Source organism: Sinohyriopsis cumingii, chromosome 13, assembly GCF_028554795.1.
Source record: "Sinohyriopsis cumingii isolate HCF-2022 chromosome 13, ASM2855479v2, whole genome shotgun sequence".
NCBI classification, from domain to species: Eukaryota; Metazoa; Mollusca; class Bivalvia; order Unionida; family Unionidae; genus Sinohyriopsis; species Sinohyriopsis cumingii.
In genome coordinates this window covers 61,784,385-61,812,254 of record NC_142973.1, presented here as the reverse complement: position 1 = coordinate 61,812,254, position 27,870 = coordinate 61,784,385, and the positions used below count along the sequence as shown (strand labels likewise).

Genomic DNA, 27,870 nt, shown 5'->3' with positions numbered 1-27,870 from the left:
CTGGAAAAAGGTTTTCCACCTGGTTGATGAGGAAGTGATACCATTACTACAGTATCCATCTCTGATAATATTTTGATATAGCAAATCCTGAAAAACATTTCAACCAAGTTTGATAAAGCTGACTTGGCAGTTCTGGAGAAGATGCTGACAACAGGATAACCATAGGGTCACTATGAAAATCACACCACTGCCATGGGAGCCATTCTGAACATAATTGTGGTATAGCATGTCCTGAAATACATACCTACCAAGTCTGACAGTAATTGGCCCAGTGTTGTTTATTTAGTAGATGTTTAAAATAGTAAATGACTGTTGATGGATAGGACAAAAGACACCTGTTGGGTGCAGGCCATACCAAAACTGATTTTGGTATCCCCGTGTGACTGTCATCACACCATACTGGTATTTTCAAGAAAATAACAGGTTGAAAGAACACCTCACATTTCAGAAATACATGCATACTATGGACTTACAATTCCGAATGCGCCTTTGCCAAGGATGTTTCCTTTTTTCCACTGAATTGTCTCCTCTGTAACAGAGTGTGTTGAACTGACGGAGGTACATGCACTGCCTGCCCTCCCAAAGCTGTCTATACAACTATACACAGTCTCATTGTCAGGAGTTGTGGCTCGTATGGCAGCTGCAAGCTCTTCAAACTGCTCAGACCCTTGCATACTTTCTGGCTCGGATGTCACAAAATCACCCTTGGGTTTGATTGCAATATCCTATGGACAAAGACAGATATAATTCATATAAATGATAAAGATAACTTCTCATTTCACATGGAGCTGTGCCAGGTTACAGGTTATATATGTATGTGTCACATCTCACATGGAACTGAGCCACATTATAGGTTTTACATGCATTTGTCATCATATCTCACGTGGATCTAAGCCACAGCACAGGTTTTACATGCAATGGCATCACATCTCACATGGAGCTGTGCCACAATACAGGTTATACGTATACACATCACATCTCATATGGAACTGAGCCACAGTAGTGGTTATACACGTACAGGAATTACATCTCACGTGGAGATGTGCCATATTACAGGTTATACATCTATAGGAATTACATCTCTAATGTATATGTGCCACATTATAGGATATACATGTGCAGGTACTTTTTGTCAAAATGTCAAACATTTTCCTTTTTCTTACAGGTTATACATATATGTGTCACATCTATATTATTGTATAGTTGATCATCTTGCAATTGAAAATCTTTAAAGTTTCACTTTATATGACACACTGATCATGTAAGCAATGATAGCTATATACCCAAAAGAGAAAGAAATATTTACAGTTACTTTTGTGACTGTTTAGCTTATACAATTTTAAAATTGGCATCAAACTGATGTATGTATATTACACATCAAGGAAGATCTGCAAGATCCACAGAAAATATTCACAGAAATATTGTCAAAAGTCAAGGTAAATTCATTAATAATTTGCCAAGACAACTTAATGGATATGAAACACTATAGAACAAATATATTAAACAGTGTAGGAAAAGCAGTACAAGGTGACCCTTCATTGAATAGCACAATACTGGTTTCTGTTGTACATGGCAATGTTGTATGGCAAATTTGTAGTAGATGAGACACCACAGTGTCGAGTTAAAACACAGGTTTTCAACACAACATTGACTAGTGCAATAGAAATCATCATTACAAAATCAATAAACAATTAGTTTAACGATGGTGCTACCTATCCAGCAGTATTGACAGTGGTTAACAAAAATTCAACACTTCCCTATGTGTTAATCATGTGCCCGCAATCAATGAACTGCTTCTGGCTACGGTTTTAAAAAAATAACCACTGGAACCTCAAATGCTACCCATGTCATAATCTGATGCCCACCTGAGGCTAACAGTGACATTAACCCCTTCTACCTCACATCAGTACTGCATAATCAACTGACAATACCCTGATAATAATCTTGGTGCACACGACACATTTTCAGATTTTCAGAAATGTTTATAAAGTCTGTAAATCCTTTGTTGAGTTTTTTTAAGCATGTCAAAATTTGTTTATGTATGGAAGTTTGTTTATGGTTCATTCAACTGATAAAAGCTACATGACTAAGGACTGGAATGTGACAAACAGGCCATTGCATGGAAATTAAATGATTATGATGTCTCTGCATCAGTATTATTATTTGCATCTGCAATATCTTTTATGGCTTTCAAATGCATATCGACTGCAATAAAACACTTATAAATAATGATCAAAATAATATCACCCACCCCCAAAACTGGATTTTTCATTTTTTTTATTTCTAAACTAAAAAAATTATGCATTTTTTATTTTTTGGGGAAGTTGTTCTGATAAAATTATTTTATATAAAGATATGGTGAAGGTTTCAAAGATTTTTTTCCAGGTTAATTCACAACAAAGATTTTTCCTGATACTAAAACAATGAAGAATTTTATACTGTATACTTTTCCATTCGATTTATTTTTCTGACATGATATACCAAGTGCATATAACCAAGTTTTTGCAATGTCTTTGCTGTCTAAGAAATTTTTTGCAGTTTTCCTATTAATAAAAAGGAAAAATAAATGAATATGTGACCAGTCTTTGACCAGCTAATGCTCACTACAGAACCACAAACGCAAAACAAATATGGCATTAGTTAAATTTCACATGTTCATTATGTTTCTCTGATTTGAATTGTAGGACATACTTAAATCTCAACTCACTGAATATTTCTTAATTAGCATGGACTGTCAGTGTCAACAAATACTAGTGATGCAGCTGATGACATCAGGATCTCAAAACAAGGTCATAAGAAACATGGCAAACAAATCAAAAATGGATAAGAAGTTAGGATGGTTGACAAAAGTGGAATATTTTCTTAAGATATTTCTGTATGTAAAATAAATGGCATATCTGCATAACACGGTATACCTTTTCAAATTCTTTTAACAAACAGCATACAGTAATGTAAAACTTTATAACAGAAATGAACATCCCTTTCTATACGGCTTTAGAGGACAAAAGAAATTATATTTGTCAATATTACTTTAATAGATAATGCATAGAATTAATTAAAAAAATAATTAAACAATTAATAATGAATAGATGATGCATTGATTTGAGCAGTATTGTAATAAAATCAAACCAATACAAGTTTTGATATAGATTTTTTTTAGTTCAATAGAAATAGGTTTCTGAGCAAGGCTTTACAAAATACAGATTTTTCTTGTACAGTCACATTGTGTCAAACTGAGAATTTCATTTGATTCAAATTTTAGATGTATAATAATAGTAATTATCACATAATAATCATTGTCATCATCAGTATCACTATACCACAACCACCACCACCATTATCATCATCACCAGCATAACCAAGACCACCAGTGCCATCACTATATTCATGATCATCATCATATGAAATGTATTAACGTACCTTAGGCATTGTTGGACTTGATGATCTTTGTGCCTGTGGAGCTGGACGGTTCTGGCTGTCCTTGATTTCTGTGAATCGCCCTGACTTCATCCTACTCCCTGCACCAGCAGAACTAGGTCTCCCTGATGGCGGTTTGTGATTGGATGAACTTGACTCCTGAAGTTCTTGAACCTGCTGACTCAGATCTTTTCTAGGGGTCTCCTTCCTAGATCCCTTTGAACTTCCTTGTCCAGGCCCTGCATACAGTTCCATCTGCTTAAAACTGTGCATGATTTTCAGCAACTGCTTTGCTTCCGTATCTGCAGCCATCATCGCCTTGACCTTTGACTCAGTGGCACCAGCATTCATCATGGCCTTGACCTTGTGACCAAGGTCAAATTTTTCAGCATGAAGTACCTTCAGAAAATCTGGATTAGTTTCCTGTATTGGGCCACATTCCTCATAAGATTCGGATACTCTGACAGTAGAACTTTTGGCGTGGAATGGAGAGGCCTCTTGTCTTTTGTTAAGACGGAGTAGCACATTTCTATCTATTTCTGGAAGTGTGCTGCTGAGAGCTCTAGCAGGAGATTCTTGTCTGGCCTTCAGTATTGATGATGAGGAAGGGAAGGTGCTATTTAGGATTTCATCCACAACACTATCCAAATCCTCTTCTGTTTCCTCAACTTTAGTCTCAGAATATTTCCTTTCACGCCTAGGTGTTTTTTTCTCAGTAAAGTCCTCATCACCAAGGTTTTCTTTCTTGTGTTCTTTCTCAGGTTCTGATAATAATTTAGGAAAATCATGTTCTTGTTTACACTTGGGTGTTGGTTCACTGCTAGCACAAGTTACCTGATCTGAAGAAAGCTTTTCATTTTCACTGTTGATGGATGGCTCAGTTTGAGACAGGATGTTGGTTGTGCTAACATTCACATTACTAGGTCTTTTAGAAGCTTCCCTCTTCCTTTTTAATGAAGTAGATCTCCTTAAACTGGACTGATTTTCATTACTCTGCAATGTTCCAGTTTCATTTGTGGTTGTTTGGACAGATATCGGACCACACTGATTGCCTGTCAGATTTTCCAGGGAAGTTTTTACCTCTGAAGCTGTCTGTAAATTTTTAGTTTCTTCAGCTTGTAATTCAAACTGCTGTGGATTTCTGTTTTTATCCTCAGCACTAGGGTTTCGTGAATCAAGGGACCTTGTGGAGGAATGATCACCAGAAGTGCTCTTCCTGGCACAGCTTGGACCAGACCTTGGTGCCTCATTTCTGGAAGTATGAGGACAATCCTCTTTCTTATCAGCTTTATTTAAGTCATTATCAGGGTCCTCACTTTCAGATTTTTTGGCTCCCGAGTTTTGTCTCTGAACTTTTCCTTTCTCTTTTCCAGAAGACTGCACTGGGGACTGATGAAACTTTCTGACAGACCCACTGTTCTGCATTGAATTATTTCGACTTTTGGGTATACAATTTTGAGTATTATAAACCTGTGAATTCGATTTGGAATTCACAATATTTTTGGCACATTGCGGAGATTCTGACAAGTGACTAGACTCTGCCCCTCTTGGGGTTATTCCTAGAAGTTTATTTAGGTCCTCTTCTTTTACACTGGCTTCAAAATTTTTGATGGCTGCAATAGTCTTGGGAATGAGACCAAGCTGAGTACTTGTGTGTGTAGCTGATGGAGACTCTGGAATGGGAGTTAGTTTCCTGATGAGAATCTCTTTAAGAAGGGCTGCTGTATGCTCATCAGTTCCCAATGGTGACACAAAATTCTCTTCATCCATTTCTTCATTCATCTGCCCTTGCTCGTCCTTCAAAAAAGCAAGAATGTTATTTATGTCATCAGCCACCAATTCACTTCTATAAGTACTGTCGTGAGTGGGTGGTATTTCCATATGTTTATGAGAGTTGGCTGCTGTGTTTTTAGTCATATCAAGATTCATAGGCTGGAAGCCATCATCTTCCATTACGGGCAGACCTGTCTGCCCATCAGTGTTTCCCCTGACCTCCAAGAAGCGGGGAGATGAAACAGCTGAGGAACTATCTCCAGCCTTGATGATCTGCAGGTGAAGTGTGTTCCGACTAGGTCTTCTGGAGGAGTTTAGCGCACTACTTTCCTCATCTGATGAATCACTAGAATCTAATGCTCTCACCACCACAGCATCAGATTTATCAATACAGCTAGTTGCTACATGCCATCCAATACCAGAAATTATAGCCACATCGGACTGCTCTGCCTGTTTGCTAAGGGATGAATCTGGGGAAGCCAGACGCTTCTTCCTTCTTCCCTTTTTGTTAGATTTAGGTCTAGCAACAGCATCCTCTGTTGAGATCTCTTTGCTACTGGCACCACGTCTTCTGCCCTTTCCACTTTTTTGTCGAGAAGGTCCTGCAGATTTAGGTTTTCTATCTTTTCCTGGCACTGATTTTTTGGCACTCTTGATATTTCTCTGTTTTAAAGAAGGCTGAGTTTTAGACCTCTCTGTGGTTGGCTTTTCAACTATAAATCCAAACTGAGTGGCCGGGATGCCTTTCCCTTTAAGACCATGGGTTTGGTATACTTCTGACTCCCTATAGTGCTCAAACTCCTCAAAAGGGTTGACAATTACTGGAGTTGTAACTGTTGCATGAACCTCTTCATGTCTGGGTCTTCTTATCCTTGGAGTTCCATCAGGGACAATCTCCACCAATGGTGGCTTTCCTGCACTGGCTGGTTTGTATTTGAACTGACGAGGGGAATCATCATCATTTGTGGCAGCTGCAGCAGCAGCATTTATATCTTTAGCTCCATCACTAGAAGACATCCTACTGGTCTGCAGATTGACATCCTCATCCTTGGCAGAGTCTTTTGATTTAGAATCCTGGAAGGTTGACATTGATGCAGATCTTGGAAGACATGGGCCTTCTTTCCTGGTTGCAGAGATTCTTATGGAATCTGCTTCTTTTTCAGATGATTTCTTTTGTGAAGTACTTGAGGCTAAACTTTTGTCTTTTCTTACATCCAATCTAGCTGTTGCTGAAGTCATTGGGGAGATAAGAGTGTTCCTGCCTTGTGCAAGTGAAATTTCCATCTGAGGTGGAGAGGCAGATTTTGCTTTTGAATTGCTATGTTTTGTTCCTGCACTCATCGTAGTGCTGTTCATGTTGTAAGATTTTTGTAATGAAGCAGATTTTGACACCCCTAAACTCATCTGAAGATCAGTGCCTTCCACTACTGATATATTTCCCTCAGAAGAATTCAAATTGCAAATATTTTGGGTAGGAACTTCAGATGATTTGAAAGCATATTTTACCACCTCAACTTCAGAGGGATTATCAGATTTATTGACAATTTCACCGTTACTATTCTTACTAGCAACATTGCTGTGAGACACTTTACTTATGTCACCTGATGCATTCTTCATTTTCTGCTCAAATACTTTGGACAACTGTTTTACATGACCCACACTCTTTGAACCTTCAACATTTTCTGCATTCATGGACTGATTTACAATTTTATTTCCAGGTTGAACAAATTCAGACCGACTCCCTGTCTTGCTAACTTGAGGATTTTTTATTCCTGTTGATTTTCCTAAAAGATTTTTAATTCCACCTGAATGATTGACAACATTCTGTTTAACCACTGAGGAATTATCTGCACCAGTCTTTGATGAGGTAGCAGATGACACGGATCCAGCTTGCAGTCCTGAATTTGACGAATTCTGCCTGCTAGTATTTCTTTCAGGTGCTAAAGCAGCTGTTCCAACATTAGAACAAATGTCCTTTGTGCTATTCCCCGCCTGACTGGCAGCTGGTGTATTTAAAGACTCTGACAGTTTATCTGAAGTAGGTACTGAAGCAGTCTGCATTTTGGAAGAAGCAGATGAAATATTTGTTGAAGAGGTAGGAGCAGCTGTAACATTAGTAATCAGCTTTGTTGGTGTGACACGCCATGGGTCTTTTGAAGACTTCTGTATGATTGAGGATTTGTCACTTTTGCTCTGCAATGGCACATTTACACTGGAATTTGTAGCATTTTTGGAGGTCTTGTTTTTATCACTGGTTTCAGTCTTTTGCTGTGTATTGTGCTTATTAACTGACCTATTTTGAGTATCTTTTATATTTCTAGCACAAGTGTCAGATGCAAGATTATCATTAAGTAGATCTGAGTGCATTGTGATCACATCCAATTTATGCTCTTGAGGTTTGTCAAAACCACTACTAGGCATAATTCCCATTTTATTCACCACAGGTTTGCAACTTACTTTTCCCATTGAGGAAGGCACCCTCTCACTTGTACTTGCTGCAGTTCCTGGCAAAGCTGTTTTTAACACAGAGCTATGTTTCTGTATTCCTATACACCTTCTGCCACCTGTGGCACTCTTTGATGCCTGAGCTGATGCTCTGTTCTGAAAATTCAGTTTAGTTTGGCTGGTTATCTGACTTTGTCTTTGTGTATTTAACTGAGACTGGTTTACTGTTTCTCTTGGTGTAGAACCATGGCTGCTGCTACTTGAGGAAAAAGTGTCACTACCCGAGGAATGCATGAATGGGTCTTTTGGCCTACTTTCTTCAAGAACAAATTCCTCCTTCAACAAGGACCGACTTCGTAGAAGTTCCATAGGATTTTCAAAGGCTAGCTTTAGCTGCTCTGGTTTATTTCCATATGCATCATCTAGTTCAGGAGAATTCACCTGTAATGGTAAGAGAAATTAAATGATTAACATAATCTAAACTTCACTCCATGGGTTGCATTGTAAAACTTCTGCTAATTTATAACTCTTTGGTCGTCTTCTTGTGAACACAAAACACATATCTGGTGGCAGAATTTCTTAATTTATTCCAGTTATTACATTTCTAATGTGTTGAACAAATGATGCTTGTATACATTTGTCTTGTCTGATAAAAAGGGGCCTGGATTCAATAGATATGTTTCCCATTCGAAAGGAGCAACATGCTGCTTGCTTGAAGTAGATTTTTTTTCAGCAGAAACGTTTTAAGCATTAAATAAAACAGTGTAAAGTACTGGAATGATTTACAATTTTACCTTTGCATTCTCAAAGCCAAAATCAGAGAATGATGGATCCAGTCCTGTATGGTTCTGAGTAATGAATGCAGGGATGAAAGGTGACTGCCCACTCTTCACTCCTTGACCTGAAATTGAACAATTTTAAATTCAGTCAAATATTCCAATCCTTTGCAGTTATATTTTCAACTGTGTAAATCTAGTGTGTCAAAATATAAATCTGCCCAATCATTTTATTCTCACTACTCTACGTCCCTAATACTTTATGGAACTATTAGGGTTGTATATTTTTGTTTGGACAGTATCATTTTTTTATGATTTCCCAAACTGTAAAGCATAGTGATCTGCACTTTAACTCATTAACCCCTGGCACCTCGTTTATGCGTCAGGAGGCAGTAGCCTATTTCCGAGCTCTTTAGCATCAAGGTCATTTAAGATACACTAAAGTGGGTGGTATTATAGAAAGGTAGATAGATGTAGCTCTACAATGATACCAAATAATCTGGACTTTCTAGTTGCACTACAAAATTCAGAGGAAAAAACATAATTTTTTTGCCTGGATTTTTTTCCACTAAATATTTGCTCATGGTCAGAATCCAATTTTGTGTCTGGATTTTAGACTTTTTGGTCTTAGATCTCTGGCAGATTGGTCTCAACTGTGCACAGACTGGTGAAACTTGCCAAAAGTAAGACAAGATGGGCATTTGCAATAAAAAGTGGTCTGGATAAGAAAATGATGGTTCCATTAAGCTGAATTTTTTATTTTAAAAAATCTAACTTCTACACTTCTGCTTACGAGCGAGTGAAATAGCCAATGAAAAATGATGTTTCTAACACAACTAGGCATTAGGTTAACTGGAAATCTCCTGGAAGTTGATGTATTAGGATGTATTCAGAAATAGCCCCCAAAACGTGTTTCCTACTTGCACTTCAGGCAAAAATGACAAAATCCTTCATGGGTTAATGAGTTAAATGATGCAACACCTAATAAAGGACATATAGGTACATCAAAAGATGTGCATATATGCCTTTCCATCTATCTGTCCACATCATGGACATTCATGATGGCAATAATGTTTATGGAAGACTGTTGTAAAAATGCTGAAAAGTCTTGCATAGACTCAAAACAGTTATGGACATTTATGATGGAAACAATGTATTTGGAAGATCTTGTTGTAAAACACTGAAAAGGTTTTGTATAGACTCAGTACAGTTATGGAAGCAAATAAAATTTGCAACAAGCATATATAATTTCCCAATACATAGCACTGAATGGAAAATATAAAAGCCATCATAATAGAATAGAATACCTATTATAAATGAAATAACATAATAAATGTAATTACTTGATATAAAATGCTATAAAGGAGTAAAGGTAATCACTTGATAGAAATGTTATAAAGAAATAAAGGTAATTACCCGAAATAAAATACTACAAAGAAATTTCCATCACCAACAGTTAACATTTCCCAAGGAAATCATACAAGTATATATTAACATGTAAAACAAAACATTATGATAACAAATGAGGTTAGGTATGTTTGTTTACTTTGTAAATATTTCCTAAAGTTAGTCTGTTAAATGATCCTGGTCACACAAGGTCAATGTAAGGATAATGGCATCAGAAACTGGGAAAATAATATGATATGGTCAAAAGCTGGCTGGGACATATTCAATATGGAAAGAAATTTGTACAGGCTTCAGACACAACAGTAATGACCTTTGTGATCTTGGATGCGATTGTAAAATGTCTCTGTCATGGAAAATACAGAATAAAGAGGATAGAGAAATAAGTGCAAATTTAGAAGTATACGTCAGATAAGGGAATCCATACTAAGATCTCAAACAGACTGCATGCTACACAATGCACTTTTGTGACACAAACTTAAAATGTTTGTGAAATAACTATTATTTCATCTTTAAACCCCAAAATAAGCTGCAGAATGTTAAATTTAGAAGTTTGAAATCTTAACTTGCTGTAGTACCAGATGAGTTTTGTTTTTATGGTCGCTGACTGTAGAAAAGCTCTGTAACATCTGCTGTACAGTGGATTCCAGTTAACTGGGACACATCAGGACTTGAATACTTTGGCCCAATTAAGCAGCTGCTCCAGTTAGGAGTTAAAAAGGTATACATGTATTATGTCCTTTAAGATTTGTCCCAAACAAATGGCTGCCCTGATTAAATGATGGCCCAATTAATTTACTGTGGCTACTATGACCATATGACAAGTTCAACTGTAAAGCCAAACAAATAATGATTTTATTACAAAATTAAAAGAAAACAATTTTCATTATATACAGATCTCACTTGTCAGACTGGTTACTAATTTATATCATCAATTTGCAAAATATGTCAGAATTTAGACAACACATTCTAATTCACTGCTCCCTCATTTTATTATTCCTGGACATCTCACAAACCTGCTTATAACATGGGGACAAGTATGGATCCAATTTGTTCATCTAGAAAATATCCCCAAAATGGGCCCCAATTGCTGAACATAAGCAAAACTGATCAAACTTGTCAACGAAACCTTGATATATCACTTACTGAATTAATGAAAATCAGCAGTTAGTGCATAGAAATCTGGAGTCAACATCGTGGATTTTGTAACGTTTAATAAACAGTCATACATCTTGTCAAAATTTGTTTTAAAAACAAATTCTAAATACACCATATATAACAATATACAACAAAATATCAATGAAATGCTGATAATGCCGACTAGAGGACATTGGAGGCAACATGTTTTGTAAAAAAAACAAAATAATTAAATTAGTCTCATGAAGTGATATTTTTGTTACAGATATTGGTTTCAGTGTCTTCATCATTTATGTGACGTAAACTCTTTGTATTCAAACATGAAAAGTGTCAATCGACTGTCAATGTGATGCATACAGGTGTTTCCAGGTGAACCTAAAAAAGTGCCATGTTTTGATATGTGACTTGCTGATGTATTTGTTGCATTTGATAAAATCAATTTAACACAGACCTGTTTTGGTATTACTGATATTAAAATGCTATTTATTCACAAGAATTCCCAACGTAAATATAAAATGAGTCTTTAAATACTGATCCATCGCAAACATCCTTTTCACTTTCAATATCTGTCACTTTCTTCCTTTTTCTGAGGTAACTCTGTAACTTGCCCCCGTACATATGCTGCAGTCTTTATTTTTGGACCATGTTCTGCAGGAGTTATTGAAGGCGAGGTGTATAATGATACACCTGCCATTTTGGAAGGTCTATCACCTCACTGGTACTAACTTATGACTACTATACGAACGGCTTCATTAGAATATTTATTACAGATTGGTTGTGTTTATGTCTTAAATGATGACTCATACTTTCTTGTAATCTGCAAACACCAAGTCATAACACATAAAAACTGCTTAAGGCAATTTGGGTGATCTGTCAAGTCATAACACATTAAAAATACTTTGGGCAAATTTTGGCAATCAATCAAGTCAAAATACACTAAAATTACTTAGGGCAATTTGTGTGAACATTCAAGTGAGATTTGACTAAACACACAAACAAAAAAACAAAAAAGTTACCTATGTTGATAATTCTGGGAGAGCTGGGTGTATTGGTGGACATTCGGCTCTCAGAACGGTATGAACACATACTTATGAGAGTCATCTCCCTTTCAAGGGGAGTGCGGATGGGTGTGAGATGGGATATTTCAGCTGGGTTTTCTGTTAGTGGGTTAGTTGTCACAGACACAGACCGGCCTGTTGGTTAGAAACAGAATTGAACATCATTAGTAGTGTAAATCTGTCAAAAGCTAGTTGTTAGCAAAACAAAGCAATATTTAGATAAAATCATTATTTTCTTTTCAAATAAACCCAAACTAAAATACCATATATACTCGCTTAAAAGCCAAGTCAAATCACAATCAACAAAGATCCTGATCTGCTGCATCATAATGCACCTGCAGATTAAGGTCAATGTTGTTTGTTCAACTGATTACCCCTAACAACTGCACATGACCAGATCTGCTGGCACAATATGCGATGGCAGATCTGGGTCTGTGCAGTTTGCAACTTGACTCATAAGTGATTGTATACGGTATACAATCAGACTTAACAATTTTGTTCATATTAAACTCCTGTTACAACTAAAGGTTTAGAGTCTTCCTGATTTCAGTAATTCTAGTTGAGGATGGATATTTACAGTCTGGCCAAGTTGTATGGATTTTTTGTTTCTTAAGATTTGGGTCTACTTCAAAAATTTGCATTCCAGCTCATAATTAATGATGCAACTTTCAGTCAGTACTAGATGCTGCCACTCTCAAAATTCATTTGAAACCATCTTAGGCAAACATTTCACCAAAGGAACTTTTATCTGGACTTAAATATAATAAATAAATTAAATAAATATACATTAAGGAATTCAAAATGGATGAAATCTTTGTTAGATTTTAGGTTGTTCATTAATTCACCAAAAGGTAACAAGGTCAAATTTGATCAAGTTTCATATTTCACAAACTTATATTAGCCATGTAATCAAATGGAATTAAAGGGTACATTATAAATGTATAGTACAATAAAATATTAAATTAACAAACTTAAGAATTTCAAGAATCTGTTGCAAAATAAAATTCTGGGGCCCCAAGTGGCCGAGTGGTCTAAAGCGCTCTCTGTTACGGATCACTGCCATCTCACCTCTGTCTGTGTGGGTTCGAGTCTTGGATTCAGCCAATGTGGGTATGTGAGAAAGCTTGCCAGTAGCTTCTCATGGGTTGGTGGTTCTTTCCAGGGTTTTCCCGAGTTCTTCCTCCACCATTAATACTGGCCGCCATGTATAGCCTATCGTGTGCTGAAAAATGGCATCAAACCCCACAACAACAACAACAACAACAACAAAAAGCAAAATAAAATTAGGATACAAAATCAAATTCTATTGATAAAATCAACTTCTACTGATACAAAATCAACTTCTATTGATACAAAGTAGAATTCTACTTCTACTGATAAAAAATAAAGTCCTGTGAATTCATTTATTTTCATGGATATCAATTTTCATGGTTTTGGTTTTATGAAAAATTGACTTTTTTGTTGGTACTTCAATTTGTGGTAAGGAAGAAGCAGCTCTCTTGTTTCTAAAAAATCTGTTAGGTTTTTAAATTTGTGGAAATAAACAGAAATTAGTCCCTTGCAAAAAATAGTGATTTCAGAGTATTTTCAAAAAAAGGATTTCCTTCATATTGTTATAAAATGTATATTTTACACAAATCTTTCCATGAGAATTGAACACAGAAGTCGAGTTGAAAACATTCACCCTAAACAGACAGACTAGCAGCACCGATTTTAAATAAATCAAGTTAAATGAAAAAACAATAAGATGTCAAAATTTCAACAAAGAAATAAACATGGTAAATGGACTGCTCCAGTGGCCTAGTGGTTGGAGGATCCGCCTCAGATGCGGAAGGTCGCAGGTTCCAACCCCAGCCAAGTCATATCAAAAAGACCTATAAAAATGGTGTTTACAGCTGCCTTGCTAGGCGCTCAGCATTAAGAGGTTAGTGTTAGGACTGGTCAGCCTGGTGTCAGGATAATGTGACTGGGTAGGACATCATGCTACATGTCTGCAGCATGATACCCCAGTGCTAGACATCACTAAAAACTGCCACACTGCAGACATAGTAGCGAAATGACTGAAAAGTTTTTAAAGCTACATTAAAAATCCAAATCACACACACACACAAATGGTAAACTGTAATTATCACTAATCTGATACTTCCACATTATTGCATATTTTGGTAAAAATGTGGTAAGCCATTGTTGTACTTATATATTACTGTATTGTTTTTGAAAATGTAGTTGAAGGATATAGCTGCTGGAAGTCTGACTTTTTGAAGTTTAATATAAAATCATTAAAAGAAGGTACAGCAGGTAATACAAAAGAACAGCAACATTACTATATTTATTTATTAAATGTACTAGAAAATGGGCCATTTTCACATCAGGTTACTGGATCAGATCTTAAAACATAATGTTTGAGGATGATTATAAAAGCTAGATGATGCTGTTAGTATCTTCTATCTAGGCTAAACATATTTTGTTCCAAAGGTCTTGTATGTTATGACACACTGCCACACAACAGAACTAAGAACAAATGGGGATTGATTGAATGCTGATTGTACAAAACCTGCCGCAAGCTTCTGACAAGTCCATGAGATAAGCTTTGCTTGTCTTGAGTTTTGTGGCTATATATTGTTTAAAGAACTGGGAAAACATAATGACTATTCCCTTGCTCAGGATAAATATATATCCAAGGTCTGACATATTAAGTCAACAAACAGGCATTAGAGCTCACTGTCAGTCATGTCATGATCCCCGGCATATCTCCTAAAATCACTGTGTCTGGCACAAGGTTTTGACTGGCACATACTCAGAGTAACCAGGCAACTCTTAAATAATCACCTTAACAAAGTAAAATTTAAAGGCCACTACTTTAGTTTACAGATTGAATTTTTGTTCAACAATCAAAAGAAGTGTTGCTCACTAAGCTTAATTCAAAGATGACTAGGTCTAATTGAATCACATTTCTCTTGCCTTACAAAAATAGCAGTCCTGACTAAACTTAGTTCAAAGATGACTAGGTCCAGTTGAAACACAGTTCCCTTGCTGTACAAAAATAGCAGTCCTGACTAAACTTGGCTCAAAGATGACTAGGTCTAGTTGAAACAATTCATTTGCTGTACCAAAAATAGCAGTCCTGACTGAACTTAGTTCAAAGATGACTAGGTCTAGTTCAAACACAATTCCTTTGATGTACAGCAAATTAGAGTCTTGACTGTCTGTTTAGTCATTATGTTTGTCAGGTGAAGTTATATAGTATTTTCTTTTGAAAGTAAAAATTTATAAATAAAAAATGATTTTGAGAGCAAACAGTGAATCACTAATACTAAAGCAGCAGCAAATCTGGATCCAAAACTTACACAATTTCTGATTCATTTAAATGTATCAATGTTTTCCTTTCTGTCACAACTTGTCATATCCCCCTTTCAATCTTTTTATATTAAATTCCACGAATATAATGTTGTCACATTACTTTTTACGAGTAAATGTCCAGCAAGAGTTATCAGCATTTCAGAATTCCAGATCCCAGATACATGGACAGTGTGTTATTTTCTTTTCAAAGCTGAGTTACATATGGAGTGCAATATAAGCATACTGTGCACATACTCAAAAAAGTATACACAAGTTTACACAGATATGTATTTAGTCTTATTTGAAAACATACATGTGCACTGTGTCATAATTTAGATATGCCACAAAACACAGCATGTTGCTGACATATGTAAGTAATCAAAGTAGAAGAAGAACTGAATAAACATAATTCACACAAATTTGATAATTATCATAGTCATTACTGTATTTTGCAAACAGTAAGAGTTATTCACCTTCCAAGAAATGAATGTAGATTAAGAAGTACCAGATATAGTAAAGACATACAGGTCATGCATGTACATTAACTCAAATTAAGTATAAATTGTTGTTTTAAAATAATATACTAATTTTTGCTTTAAGCAAAGTCTATTCAGTCCTGATTATTGAATGATTTGCACCTTAACTATTGTCAAGAAACTTCCAGATGAAAATTATTGATTGCCATGTGGACTTTTCAATGGTGGCCTTGTATTAAACTGTGTCAAGACAAGAGCACATTGAGTCTAAATGTCACAATGTAGGGTAATAACAAATTTGTTTATCAACATGTGGCATCACAGCACACTACATTCAAAACATATTATACTGGATCACACCTTCAAGTTGATATTGTCATAAAGGTTCACATACATTAACATTGATTTTGCTGCAGGTACTAATCAGGGCATGCTCAAAAATATGGATATATGAGAATTCAAATAAAGTGGATAACTGCCATGTAAAGATGTGTAGAATGAAATTCTAAAATAAAAATATAAATATTGACCAAAATATAAAAGTTTTGATGCATCGACGATAATCATTATGTTTAACTGAAAAAATTTGTAAAGTATGTGTAGACTTTATTTACCACTAGTAAAGTTGCACAAACACTAGTTCCAAACCTTATGCAGCTCAATGGCTTGTTGCTATTTCTCAACTTGATCTATTTCTTGGAAATTCTTTTCCATTTCACATGACGATGGTGATCATATCTCCCGCCACAAGACATACTCAAATTAGCAGTTCAATAAACGTAATTGTGTCCTTTCCAGCTTTTATTCACAAGAATCTGAATACTCCTTTTTATTCTTCTGTGTTGATTATTAACACTTTTCTAGATGCTTATTTTCCATTTTGTCTCAAACATGCATTGCTTTCTGGACACCATTTTTAAAAATTCTATAATCAACAGTTTGATCATGCAGACGCTTTGCATGAACAAATTGGTGCAGTTTAAAGAATCTGGGGTGCTGTTGCAAAGTTAGTCTGGTTCCCTGACTAATTTCATTAATTCTAAGATGAAACCCGGATCCAAATAAAACACGGATGAACCAATTATCCGGATTTTTTGGCAATGATCATTTTTCCATAGGTTTTGCTAGTATGCTGTAAGTCCATATTTTAAGGGTAATTTTCATAAAACTTACAGCAAAACTGTAAGAGTTGGCAGGTCTGGATCATCATATATAATATCAGCAGTGACCACTGTGTGGGTAACAAAGCAAATGTGAACTAGTCCTACAAATTACCTCTTTTAGTGAGATATGGATCACATGCACCAGCAATGTCCCCGATATTTGGCGAACCAGATGCAGGATCAGAGCCAGCACGGCGATGATGATTTCTGTTGCTATGGCGACTTGGTGTCGGGGATGGTCCAGGAGTCATTCTGAATGATGCAAAATTTAATAAATAGTACAAAATCAAACCGTGCTGCATGGGTTTGCCCAATTTAGAAATACAAATTGTATGAATCATAAAATTTATGTGACAAAATCAATTTACTGAATCAATGTGCAGAGAAAGGTTGTGCATAAATGTATATGAATTTTATCACCATGTGAGTTATAAGAACCACAATAAAAATGTTGACAGAGTTCAGCTATTAGGCCAATTTAATATGCAATTAAAAAATTCATGAAACATGCTGAATAATTTCAGTGTTTTGAATAAGGCTTAACAAGGAATGAAATTATTCACCAAGTGTAATAAACTTCACCTGAAACCTGCACTTCACCAAGTGTAATAAACTTCACATGAAACCATCATTTCACCAGTGTTATAAACTTCACATAAAACTAGCATTTTACCAAGTGTAATAAACTCAACATGAAACCAGTACTTCACCAAGTGTAATAAACTTCACATAAAACCAGCATTTCACCAAGTGTAATAAATTCCACATGAAACCAGCACTTCACCAAATGTAATAAACTTTCACAAAAAAAGCATAAATCTGATTCATGACATAAAAAAATTTGCTGATAGAAGTGTTCAATAGCATGCCTTGAACTATATTTGACACCTTTGAAGCCACGTATATATATTTCAGCTTGTCATCTCAGACAAATTTTAATATCACATTCAATCAGTGAATGAAGATTCTTAGTGGCTGTAACATCTTTATACTATCATACCAAGATGCTTTTTAGAAAAGTGGGTCTGTTTATATTTTTGAAATCACATACAACTTCTGAACACCATGTCAAACATTGTTATATGCATTATGGGATGGAGACCTAAATTACTGAATAAAGCATTCCACAGCCATTGAACATATAAATGTGAAAAATAAAAACAAATATAAAACTGTTTTATGAACTGTCATGCCAGTAAATGATCTCTTTGCAGCCATGTGGAGCAAGGTTGATTCTCATTTCCAACATGTGCCCATCCAATGCTGGTGGTTTTCTTTTGTGTCTCCAATTCCTGCCATTTCAATGACAGCCTAAAGTCAACATCATAGATACTACGAATATGAAGTACAAATTGATATAACTTATTGTTCAACTGCTTTAAAAGTTTAACAAATTTTTTCTTTAAGATGTTTATCAACATGGCCCACAGTGACAAATGTCCATGTTTGAATTGTTAATGAGCTATTTCTGTAAATTAAGTTTTGTCTTTATTATCATTGATAATGTGAACAATTATATTTGAAAAGCATTACAACAAGACAAATTTGAATTTTTAGACTGGTTCTTCCTTTGTACCTGTTGTCAAAGTCCTCCCCAACTGTTGTAATGGGCAGACTGGTCTCAATGACTGTTAATGGAGAAGCTCTCCTTCCTTTATCTGAGCCTTGTGTTGCACCTAAAATATGAAATATATATTGATCTATTCATGGTTCATACAAAACTGGTGTAGGTTTTTTGTTCTTGATGAACTTTAAGCATTTCCTAACTTTGTTAGAAAGCATTGTTTCCTAAAGAAACTGATGTTTCTATCTACTTTACTTATTTAAACACTTTGTGATACTGGTAGCTACACCCACCAGTACAAGAAAAACGTCACTAAGCTTAATAACTAACTTAATGATTCTATGAATTAAATTTATCCAAAAAATAAAAACACTTACTAAGGTTAAAAATTTTGCAGTTCAATACAATTCACTAAGTTATGGGAACAAGCAAAGATTTTTAAAAAATAAAAATATCAAGGATTTTTCGAAGATAAAACCCCACTTTTTGGTAATTGAAGGACTGGTCAGGCATAATACTTTTAGGTCTTTTCAAGGGTGCATAAACTACATCTATATTCCCAGTGTTGTGTGTTGAGGATAAGTTGCAGGATTTCTTCAATGTTGTGTAAAATTTCCCCAAAAGTTTGATGCATTAGAACTGAATGACTTTGTGCAATATCAGATTGCAAGCTTTACATGAATTTTTTTCAATTAAGCATCTCATAGATTACTTTGGAAGTAATTATTTTAAGTATCTGGCAAGGTGTGATGGCCATTAACGTAAACGGCATTTTATTCTACTGGTTAAAATCAAAGTGTTGATGTGGTCCTTCATCTGTCATGTAATCATCTGTCATCTGTTAACAATTGTTTGTTATTGCTACTAATTTTTAGCTACCAGAAGAAAGTCATGAAACATATTATTTTATCCTAAAGTCTAGTCAGTTTCAAATGACAATGGTGTCTCTTTAATTTCCAGTATGGAAGATTTTTTATTCTGCACTTATCTTGTGACCATGGTAACTCAAATATAAGAAAAAATATTTTTTACCCAATTTGCTTTCTTAGAGTTGATTAAAATATTTAAAATGATTTCAATTTTCCTAGTTAGAACAGATGAAAGGAGGGGAAAAGCACACTTCTTGTGAATTCCTACAAATTTGTTTTAGCCATTAAAATATCAGTCCCTTTTGGGGCATCAATCCTTTTTGAGGTATCAGTAGCTTTTGAAGTATCAGTCCCTTTTGAGGTATCAGTCCCTTTAGGGGCATCAATCCCTTTTGGGGTATCAGTCCCTTTTGAGGTATCAGCCCCTTTTGGGGTATCAGTCCCTTTTGGGGCATCAATCCCTTTTGGGGTATCTGCCCCTTTTGGGGTATCAGTCCATTTTGGGGTTCAAAGTTACTTGGAAATGAACAATGTTTTGCTGCAGGTATAGGTCCCACCAAGTCAAACTGAACCCTTTTGGGATTAAAGGTCTTTGAAGTAAACTCTTGAGAAGGCAATCATTCAATGGCTTGGATGATGTTCTTGAATGCTATGCTAGAGGCATTTTCCCAAATGCAAGGAGCCAATATGTGTAATAAATTAGCTGGACTTGGGTCAGTTCCTTGAAGTTTGAGTAGATAACCCATCATATACTGGATAATAGTCTGAGTGGAAATATCAAGCAAGATTGTCTGATGATTGGCTGAAATGGTTTCAATGAAGACAGCTCAGTCAAGACAAATGGCTAATTTCCTATTAGTGGGAGCCTGTTCTTCGTGTCCATAAGGGGCAGTAATAATAGTTCAGGTCAACAAACAAGGCCTGTATCTACAATGATTCTGCCAGCTGTAAGTTAAGATGAACTGGAAAGCTAAGGTATTGAATGAGAATTAAGTCAAGAAGGTTCTGGAATGTGGTTCAAATGGTACCTTGATCATCCATGCCAGAACTAAAAGAAGATTCCACTTTAGAGAAAGGACCACAATCTTTGATCAAGAAAGGTCAAAATTCACAAGAGTGTTGACAAGTGAAGAGATTTTTGCTCTGGGTTATATCCTCCCTTCTATGAGGCCCAAGCATAAAACAGATTATGGAACAGTAGCTGTTGATCATAATGGAAGATAACTTCTCTCCTCAAATCATAGGACAATGCTTTTTGTCAGTACTGAGTGTTTAAAAAGGAGATGTGCTCTCAAGTGGTAGGTGATCTTGTTCAAGCAATTTTGGCTCCAACATGTTCTGTGAAAATGTTACTTCCAGAGATTTAGGAAGATTGTAATCCATCATGTTTTCAGCTTGAGGTTGAGTCATCAAATCGTCCCTCTGATTCCCTTATTTTCTACAAAACTTTGGAAATTGAAGACATAACAGGAATACATGTTTAGCGAGATTGTTCCAGTTATGAAAAGGACTCTGGCGACCCAGGCTATGGATCTGAAGCAGGAAAGATAAGGGTCAGGAGCCTGACATTCCACTCATAACAAGGATGATTGCAAAGGGTAACCCCAGTGAATACAGATTAAAATAAGATGGAAAGGTGCAAAATCAATGGATGAGGAGTTTGACAGGAACTTGAACACTGCTCTGATGAGTTGGAATTAAATGTGGATTTGTCTAAGAGGACACCACCTGAGAAATTCACAAATGGGAAGACAGAGGCCTGGGGACAGGTTTTTTCTCTTGCCTTCTGAAATTATAGCCAACATTTGAGATGATGGGAAGAATGAGAGCTCTGATTCCAGAAAAGATCTGCTGCAATCAAAAGACATTCTCTATAACCTTCATCTCCAGAAGGTTAATATGTATGGAGTACTCATGAACAGGTTAAACACCACTTATTTCACAGGAGGGCAAGAAATGGGCACCACAGCCAGTCATGACTCTCCAAGGGGAGGAGGACACCATGGAGGTGATAAACAAGGAATGTCCAAGCAAGAGACAAACTCAAAGCCAAAAGGAACTTTTGGACCCCATGACTAGATGAACGAAGAGCTGGGACTGAATAAGATAGAATCAATCCTTGCCGATAAGGAATCTGAGACAAAGCAAGAGTGAAAGAAAGGAGTTCATCTTTAGCTACAAATGGGAGTTTATTATGTGCTTTTGGCCAGTGAGGTCCCCCATCCAAATGGCATTAGAAACCGTTATCAGAGTATCCATGCTGAACTTGGGTGCCCGAAGATGTTGGCTGAGACAACTACAATCCAGCAATGGCCTTGATTAAGATCATGATGGTGATGTTGGCAAGGAACCTGGCCACTCTTTTCATGAAAAGAATGTATATTTGGGTAACATCCACTGATCATCAAAGCTGGGTGTCTCATATTCTGTCGTGTGAGGCGAAGACTTCCCGCACCAACTATATGAGAAAAAGGGTAACATGGACATGGCATCCTTTTCTGTAAATACATGAAGCTGAGTTAAAACTATGCATACCCCTCCCCTCCAATGTTATGTACTGGTCAGTGCAAGGTTTGCCCCTTGGGTGGCCATGAAGACAGAAGATGTGATCTGAGGATTTGTGATCATCTTTTAGCACATGGACACTGATAGAGTTACATCTCTTTCCACAAGCTAGAGTTTAATGAAAATAGCTATAACTTCTAAAAGCAAGCGTTGAGCTACTGCCTACTGATAATGCAAGGTGCAAGTGAGACTGACTCCCAGATATAAAAGGGTCTATGTTTAGGCTACTGACATATACCAATCATGACCTTGGGAAGCATGAAGCCAGCAGTTACAATGTTGGGAACCAGTAGCTCCATGTCGAAAAAGGTTTAAGTCCATGCACAAAGAAAAAGGTTTTGACAATAGATGCAACTTCAGTGTAAAAAATCGGCATTTGCGTCCTGTGAAAGATGGGTTAGAGTTTTATGGCAGTTGTTGTTGCAAAAGAGGGTCTTTTGATGCCTTAGGTCTTGAAGTTGCCTTTCCAACGTGAGCATAGCATTAGCAAGTCAACATTACCACAGAAGCTGTTTTTAAAAAAGTTTTTCCTTTCGTTTTAAGAGATCAATAACTTTATGAGTTATTGAGATGACTGACAGAGCAGGAGGAGATAGAGGCTGTAAGATTCTTTTGGTCTATCCACAGAAGGCTAGGTCTTCCCTAGACAACATTAGATCAAGGAAGGAAGCTGATGTTTGTGAGTGCATGTTCTCATGCAAAGGAAGTGATAAATAAACTGGGGAAGCAGCTATTGGGGATGGTGATTGAAACTGGGAATGCATCTATACTGTGACATGGTAATCTCCAGGCATTCGTCTGAGTGTCACCAAAACGTTTAAGGTAGGTACCAGGTGTCCAGTAATTGGAATTCACCATAGCTAGTACTGGTAGCCAATACTGAATGATGACATAGCTGGGATCAGTGATGGTTTACCAAATCTGGTGCTGGTTATGTTTGATGTCCAAAACAAAGCCAGGACTGGACAAGGCATAACCTGGTGCTGGAAGCTGTCTGCATTTTGGGATTGGAACTGGGTTTACAAGTAAGTTCTTGTGGTAGATGGCATAGGTAAAGGTTGTGCTAGAATTGTAGACCTGGTCTGGGGCCAACTGATTTCTGATGCCCAAGTCCAGTACTGGCTATTAAGGAAATTGCCAGTGCCAGGATATGTACAAGGTGATGGAAAAGCCAGGAGTGGTTCAGGTAGGCCACCATACCATACTGGAATTGAAGCCAGAACTGGATGTACAAAGAAATGTGATCACTGTACTATGTCCTGGAAGTCAAAATTTTAGGTCTGTGCTGAGCCAGAGCTGGTGTGGTCTGTGGACAGATGGTGTCTTGTGACAAGGTCCAGTACTGGCTATCCCAAGAATGATAACCACTACTATTTTCCACATGAGTCATATTGGTTGGTAAGTAGTGACAAGAAGATCTGTTCTGTTTACGGTGTTGATGGCAATGGTGGTGTTGGTGCAGTGGGAGATACCTGTGATAGTGGGGATTGCTAAGGCAATGGTGCAGTAGGAGATACCTGTGATAGTGGGGATTGCTAAGGCAATGGCGATGTTGGTGCAGTGGGAGATGCCTGTGATAGTGGAGATTGCTAAGGCAATGGTGATGTTGGTGCAGTGGGAGATACCTGTGATAGTGGGGATTGCGAAGGCAATGGTGATGTTGGTGCAGTGGGAGATGCCTGTGATAGTGGGGATTGCTAAGGCAATGGTGATGTTGGTGCAGTGGAAGATGCCTGTGATAGTGGGGATTGCGAAGGCAATGGTGATGTTGGTGCAGTGGGAGATGCCTGTGATAGTGGGGATTGCAAAGGCAATGGTGATGTTGGTGCAGTGGGAGATGCCTGTGATAGTGGGGATTGCTAAATTCTCTTCTGAATTAGTAACTTTTCCCACTTCAGTCAAAAGGAAACTGGAGATGGAGTTGGCATTGGTACCAGGACTGATGGTGTCCACATTCTTAATCATGATTTTCAAAGATCTCTCATTTCCATGAGTTGCCTTAATAGCAGTAATGGCTGCCCATACATCCCCAAATAAATTTAAACCTGTCACATCTATGACCTGAACAAAACCCCATACAATTCATACACTCAGGTAAAGTGACTGTATTCAGCCACCTTGAAAAAGCTTACATCCATGCAAATTATCCTGCCAATTTTGCTTACACCTGTATATAAATAGAAGTACAACACTATACACAGGTGAAATCAGCCATGTATCACACTGAACTTATAGTAAATAAAGAAAAATCTAAGGGAAATTACAGGAAATATCTAATAAAATCAGATCAGATATCTGACAGAATTCCTAAGTAGTAAGTTGAACTGAAAGTGCTACAATCTACAGTCATATGAGCAAAATGAAGTGCAAAGTATTTGTATGTAACGAAGATGGTTGTTTGGTTTATAATGGCAGTTTAAACACCTTATAGGCTATATCATGCTAAGATCAAGGTAGTTATTTGCCATCCCAAAGCTCACAGGGCAGTCCATGGCAGGTAAAGAATCTACAACCATTGGATTACAAGTCCAAACCACTTAGCAACCAGTTACTTTTCATGAGGACAGAGTAAAAAATAGTCAGAACATGAGTCTAGTAAACAGCACATTATATTCCTGTTCAGTCTTCTGTACTCCTCTAATCAGGTACTAGCGGGTATGGTGGACTCTGGGGACTACTGACCAAAGGGACTCAATAATCTTGGCCTTAAATTAAAGTAAATGTCCATACCGAACTACTATAACACTCAACATTACGGATTACTGCCATCTCACTTCTGTCTGCATGGGTTCGAGTCTTGGGCTTGGCCAATGTGGTATGTGAGAAAGCTTGCCAGTAACTTCTCATGGGTCAGTGGTTCTTTCTAGGGATTTTCTGGGTTCTTCTACCACCATTTTTACTGGCTGCTACTTATAGCCTATCTTGTGCTGAAAAATGGCATTAAACCCTATAACAACAACAACATACCTAACTAGCTATTTCCTAACTCTGTAAAAACTCCAAAGAACCACTCAACTGATGAATCGGCACACATGAACTAGGTATATGTCGCCAAGCTGCTATAAAAAAGCAACAGTAACTGCTGGTTAACAGGACATGAACACTCTTGCCTGGGGCCCCGAGTGGCTGAGTGGTCTAAAGCGTTCTCCATTACGGATCACTGCCATCTCACCTCTGTCTGCATGGGTTCGAGTCTAGGATTCGGCCAATGTGGGTACATGAGAAAGCATGCCAGTAGCTTCTCGTGCATCAGTGGTTCTTCCTCCACCATTAATACTGGCCGCCATGCATAGCCTATCATGTGCTGAAAAATGGTGTTAAACCCCACAACAACAACAACACTTTAGCCAAACTTCTACCTTGGCCAAAAGACGAACATTTAGCAATGATTTGGCTAAAACAAAGCACAGTATATGGTGAATGTCCTTGTTTGCCAAGAGGTTGTGGATTTACTCCTAACATAACATATTAAGATCAGGTAAGTATTTGAAGAAGAAACATGATATAATGTTTGCAAATATATCTACATATGTATAAACCTGGACATGTATACATGAACATTAAACGTCTACGTGTTTATATTAAGTCATGCATGCATGAACAGTGATTAAATCTTAACACCATGCAATCTACCTTTAGCTTGTTTACCATATGGAATTGGAGAGTCATGATTATGGTTGAAAGACAGAGGTGACTGTCTATTGCGATCACTACCAAAGCGGTCAGGGCTTATGGCAGGTAATCTCTCCATACTTCGTGAGCTGGTCTTGGGAAGTGGAGTAGGCTTGTTATGTTGACCTCTCACTAACCCCAGTCTCCTTACTCCATTCCTGAGGAAAACAAATAAATACAATAATTTTTTATATACCCTGCAAATACATGAAACTAGTGCTAAATTCTGAGCACAAATGTAATGTATATGTAAATACATGTAAATGTATATGTAAATATACATTTACAGAACAAAGCTTGCAGTCATGATCTTTCTTTATTCTTGTAACTTATTCCTTAAATATATGTCTTTGTTCTAATTACTCTTCAACTGGTAACCAACTTACTCTTCCACCCACAATAATCAGGATCAAACCTGGGACCACAAATATGCAAAGCATCCACCTTATTGTTATACTCCTAATGTGTAAAATTATTGCTTACTTAACATAAGGAGAAGGTGTAAAGTTGCCGTTCTCAATGTCCTTTGTCATTGTCTCCTCTGCTATATTTGCCTTTTCCTGTAGACTCAAATGACGGGTTAATCCTTTTCCATCTACAATAAGGGAGATAAGAAAAAGAAATCACTTAAAATATCTGTTCATTTTGGACATTTCTTTAACTGAAAACCAAGAAGCATTTACAGGTAACAAGCTTATGAAAAAATTAATCAAATCTGTCTTAAGCAGACACCTCAGGTAAGTGAATGAAATGGCTTCTATAAACAGCTGGTTACATAAGAGAGGTTCATTTCTGCAGTAAAGCAGCTTATAGGACCATAACAAAGTGGCTGTTTAAGACAGATGACTGCTTAGTACAAGTGACCTTTAAGGCAGGTTTGAACATAAATCATAAACCAAATTTGACAAGATTTACTTTCATATCAACAATCTATGTTCTAGGTTTGTAACAGAATAAGAAATTAGTTGTGGCATTTTATTTTTATCCCATATCACATCCAAAACATGGAGTGTGGGAAATAGTTAAAAAGTTCATTTTTTTACACAATAAAACCCAATTAAACTTACAGACCTTCTAAATATTCTCCATATTTTTTATTTTAAAAAAATACAATGTTAAAAAGTACTAGTGTTGTAGCTTTAACTTACTTTTATTTTTTCCATCCCCTCTTGCTGATGGAAATGGATTATCAGGTATACCCTGCAAAATGAAGTTTATTTTGTCACTTAATTGCAATTGTTTATTTTACTGTATAATGCCAGAACACATGATTTCCAAGGTTTTTTTTTACTTCAAGAAGATACATGTAGCAAAGAGTTAAAACATATATATATATATTTTCAAGTACTTGCCAAGTCACCAAAATGGCTACACGTGGGTACCTTATTCAGCCAGAACTGATCAACTGTGTTTTAAATTAGACATTATAAATTACACATTACAGAACAAACTTAACTCCTATTGATTAAACATTCATAACTTATTTGACTGAGGCAAATGTCAGGGGTAGGATACTCATAATTAATCACCAGGGTAGGCATACAAACTGCTGTAAAATTTGATGCAACTCAAAGTGTGAACATAAACTAGACTGAGTATCTATTAAATTTTACAAAACAATACCCAACAAGACTAAAACTTTGAGAATATAATAAAATCTGATGACCAGTCTCATCCAATTTCAAAAAAAATACATAATATAGTCATAAAACACACACATGCACACAAACTGCACCGAATTTTTTTTTAACTTAAGAAAACACAATAGATGAAACAGATGTACTTGTTGAAACTAAATCAATAACCCTTAAATAAGTAAAAATAGCAAAACATTAGCAACTAGATTTTTGCTTGTAAAACAATTATACCCTCAATGCAGACTTACCTACTTCAAAAATTAAATTTTTTAGAAAACTAGTTGTAAATACAGCTATAACTTCATTAAAATCTACTCATGTTATGTACACATGCATAACAAATTCTGTCTTGTTTCATTGTGCAAATGAGAATTTTTGTTCTTCATAAAGTACAAAAAGCTCACAAATGTGCAAACAATTAAAAATTGCTGTAATTAGCTGAAACTGAATCAGATCATCTACATATAACCCAATTTCATTTCTCTACCTCAGGTGATTTTACTTTATTGTGACAACAAACTATTAAATAATTTAAGAGATTGGAATAATTGCTGAATGGCCCAGAAATCTCAACA

The 27,870-nt window shown here is 36.4% G+C and overlaps 1 protein-coding gene across 1 annotated transcript in view; it reads right to left on the bottom strand.

The window, feature by feature from the left end:
• The window catches only part of LOC149785686 (uncharacterized), a 140,638-nt gene that overhangs the window by 23,900 nt on the left and 88,868 nt on the right, over positions 1–27,870 (bottom strand). Inside the window, exons 10-18 of the mRNA XM_089979524.1 lie at positions 26,807–26,858; positions 26,142–26,253; positions 25,620–25,816; positions 18,565–18,664; positions 17,101–17,240; positions 11,969–12,145; positions 8,430–8,536; positions 3,421–8,076; positions 474–725 (exon numbers count right to left, since the gene is read on the bottom strand). Coding sequence (XP_089835650.1) covers positions 474–725; positions 3,421–8,076; positions 8,430–8,536; positions 11,969–12,145; positions 17,101–17,240; positions 18,565–18,664; positions 25,620–25,816; positions 26,142–26,253; positions 26,807–26,858 — 5,793 coding nt within the window. The remainder of the gene's footprint in view (positions 1–473; positions 726–3,420; positions 8,077–8,429; positions 8,537–11,968; positions 12,146–17,100; positions 17,241–18,564; positions 18,665–25,619; positions 25,817–26,141; positions 26,254–26,806; positions 26,859–27,870) is intronic.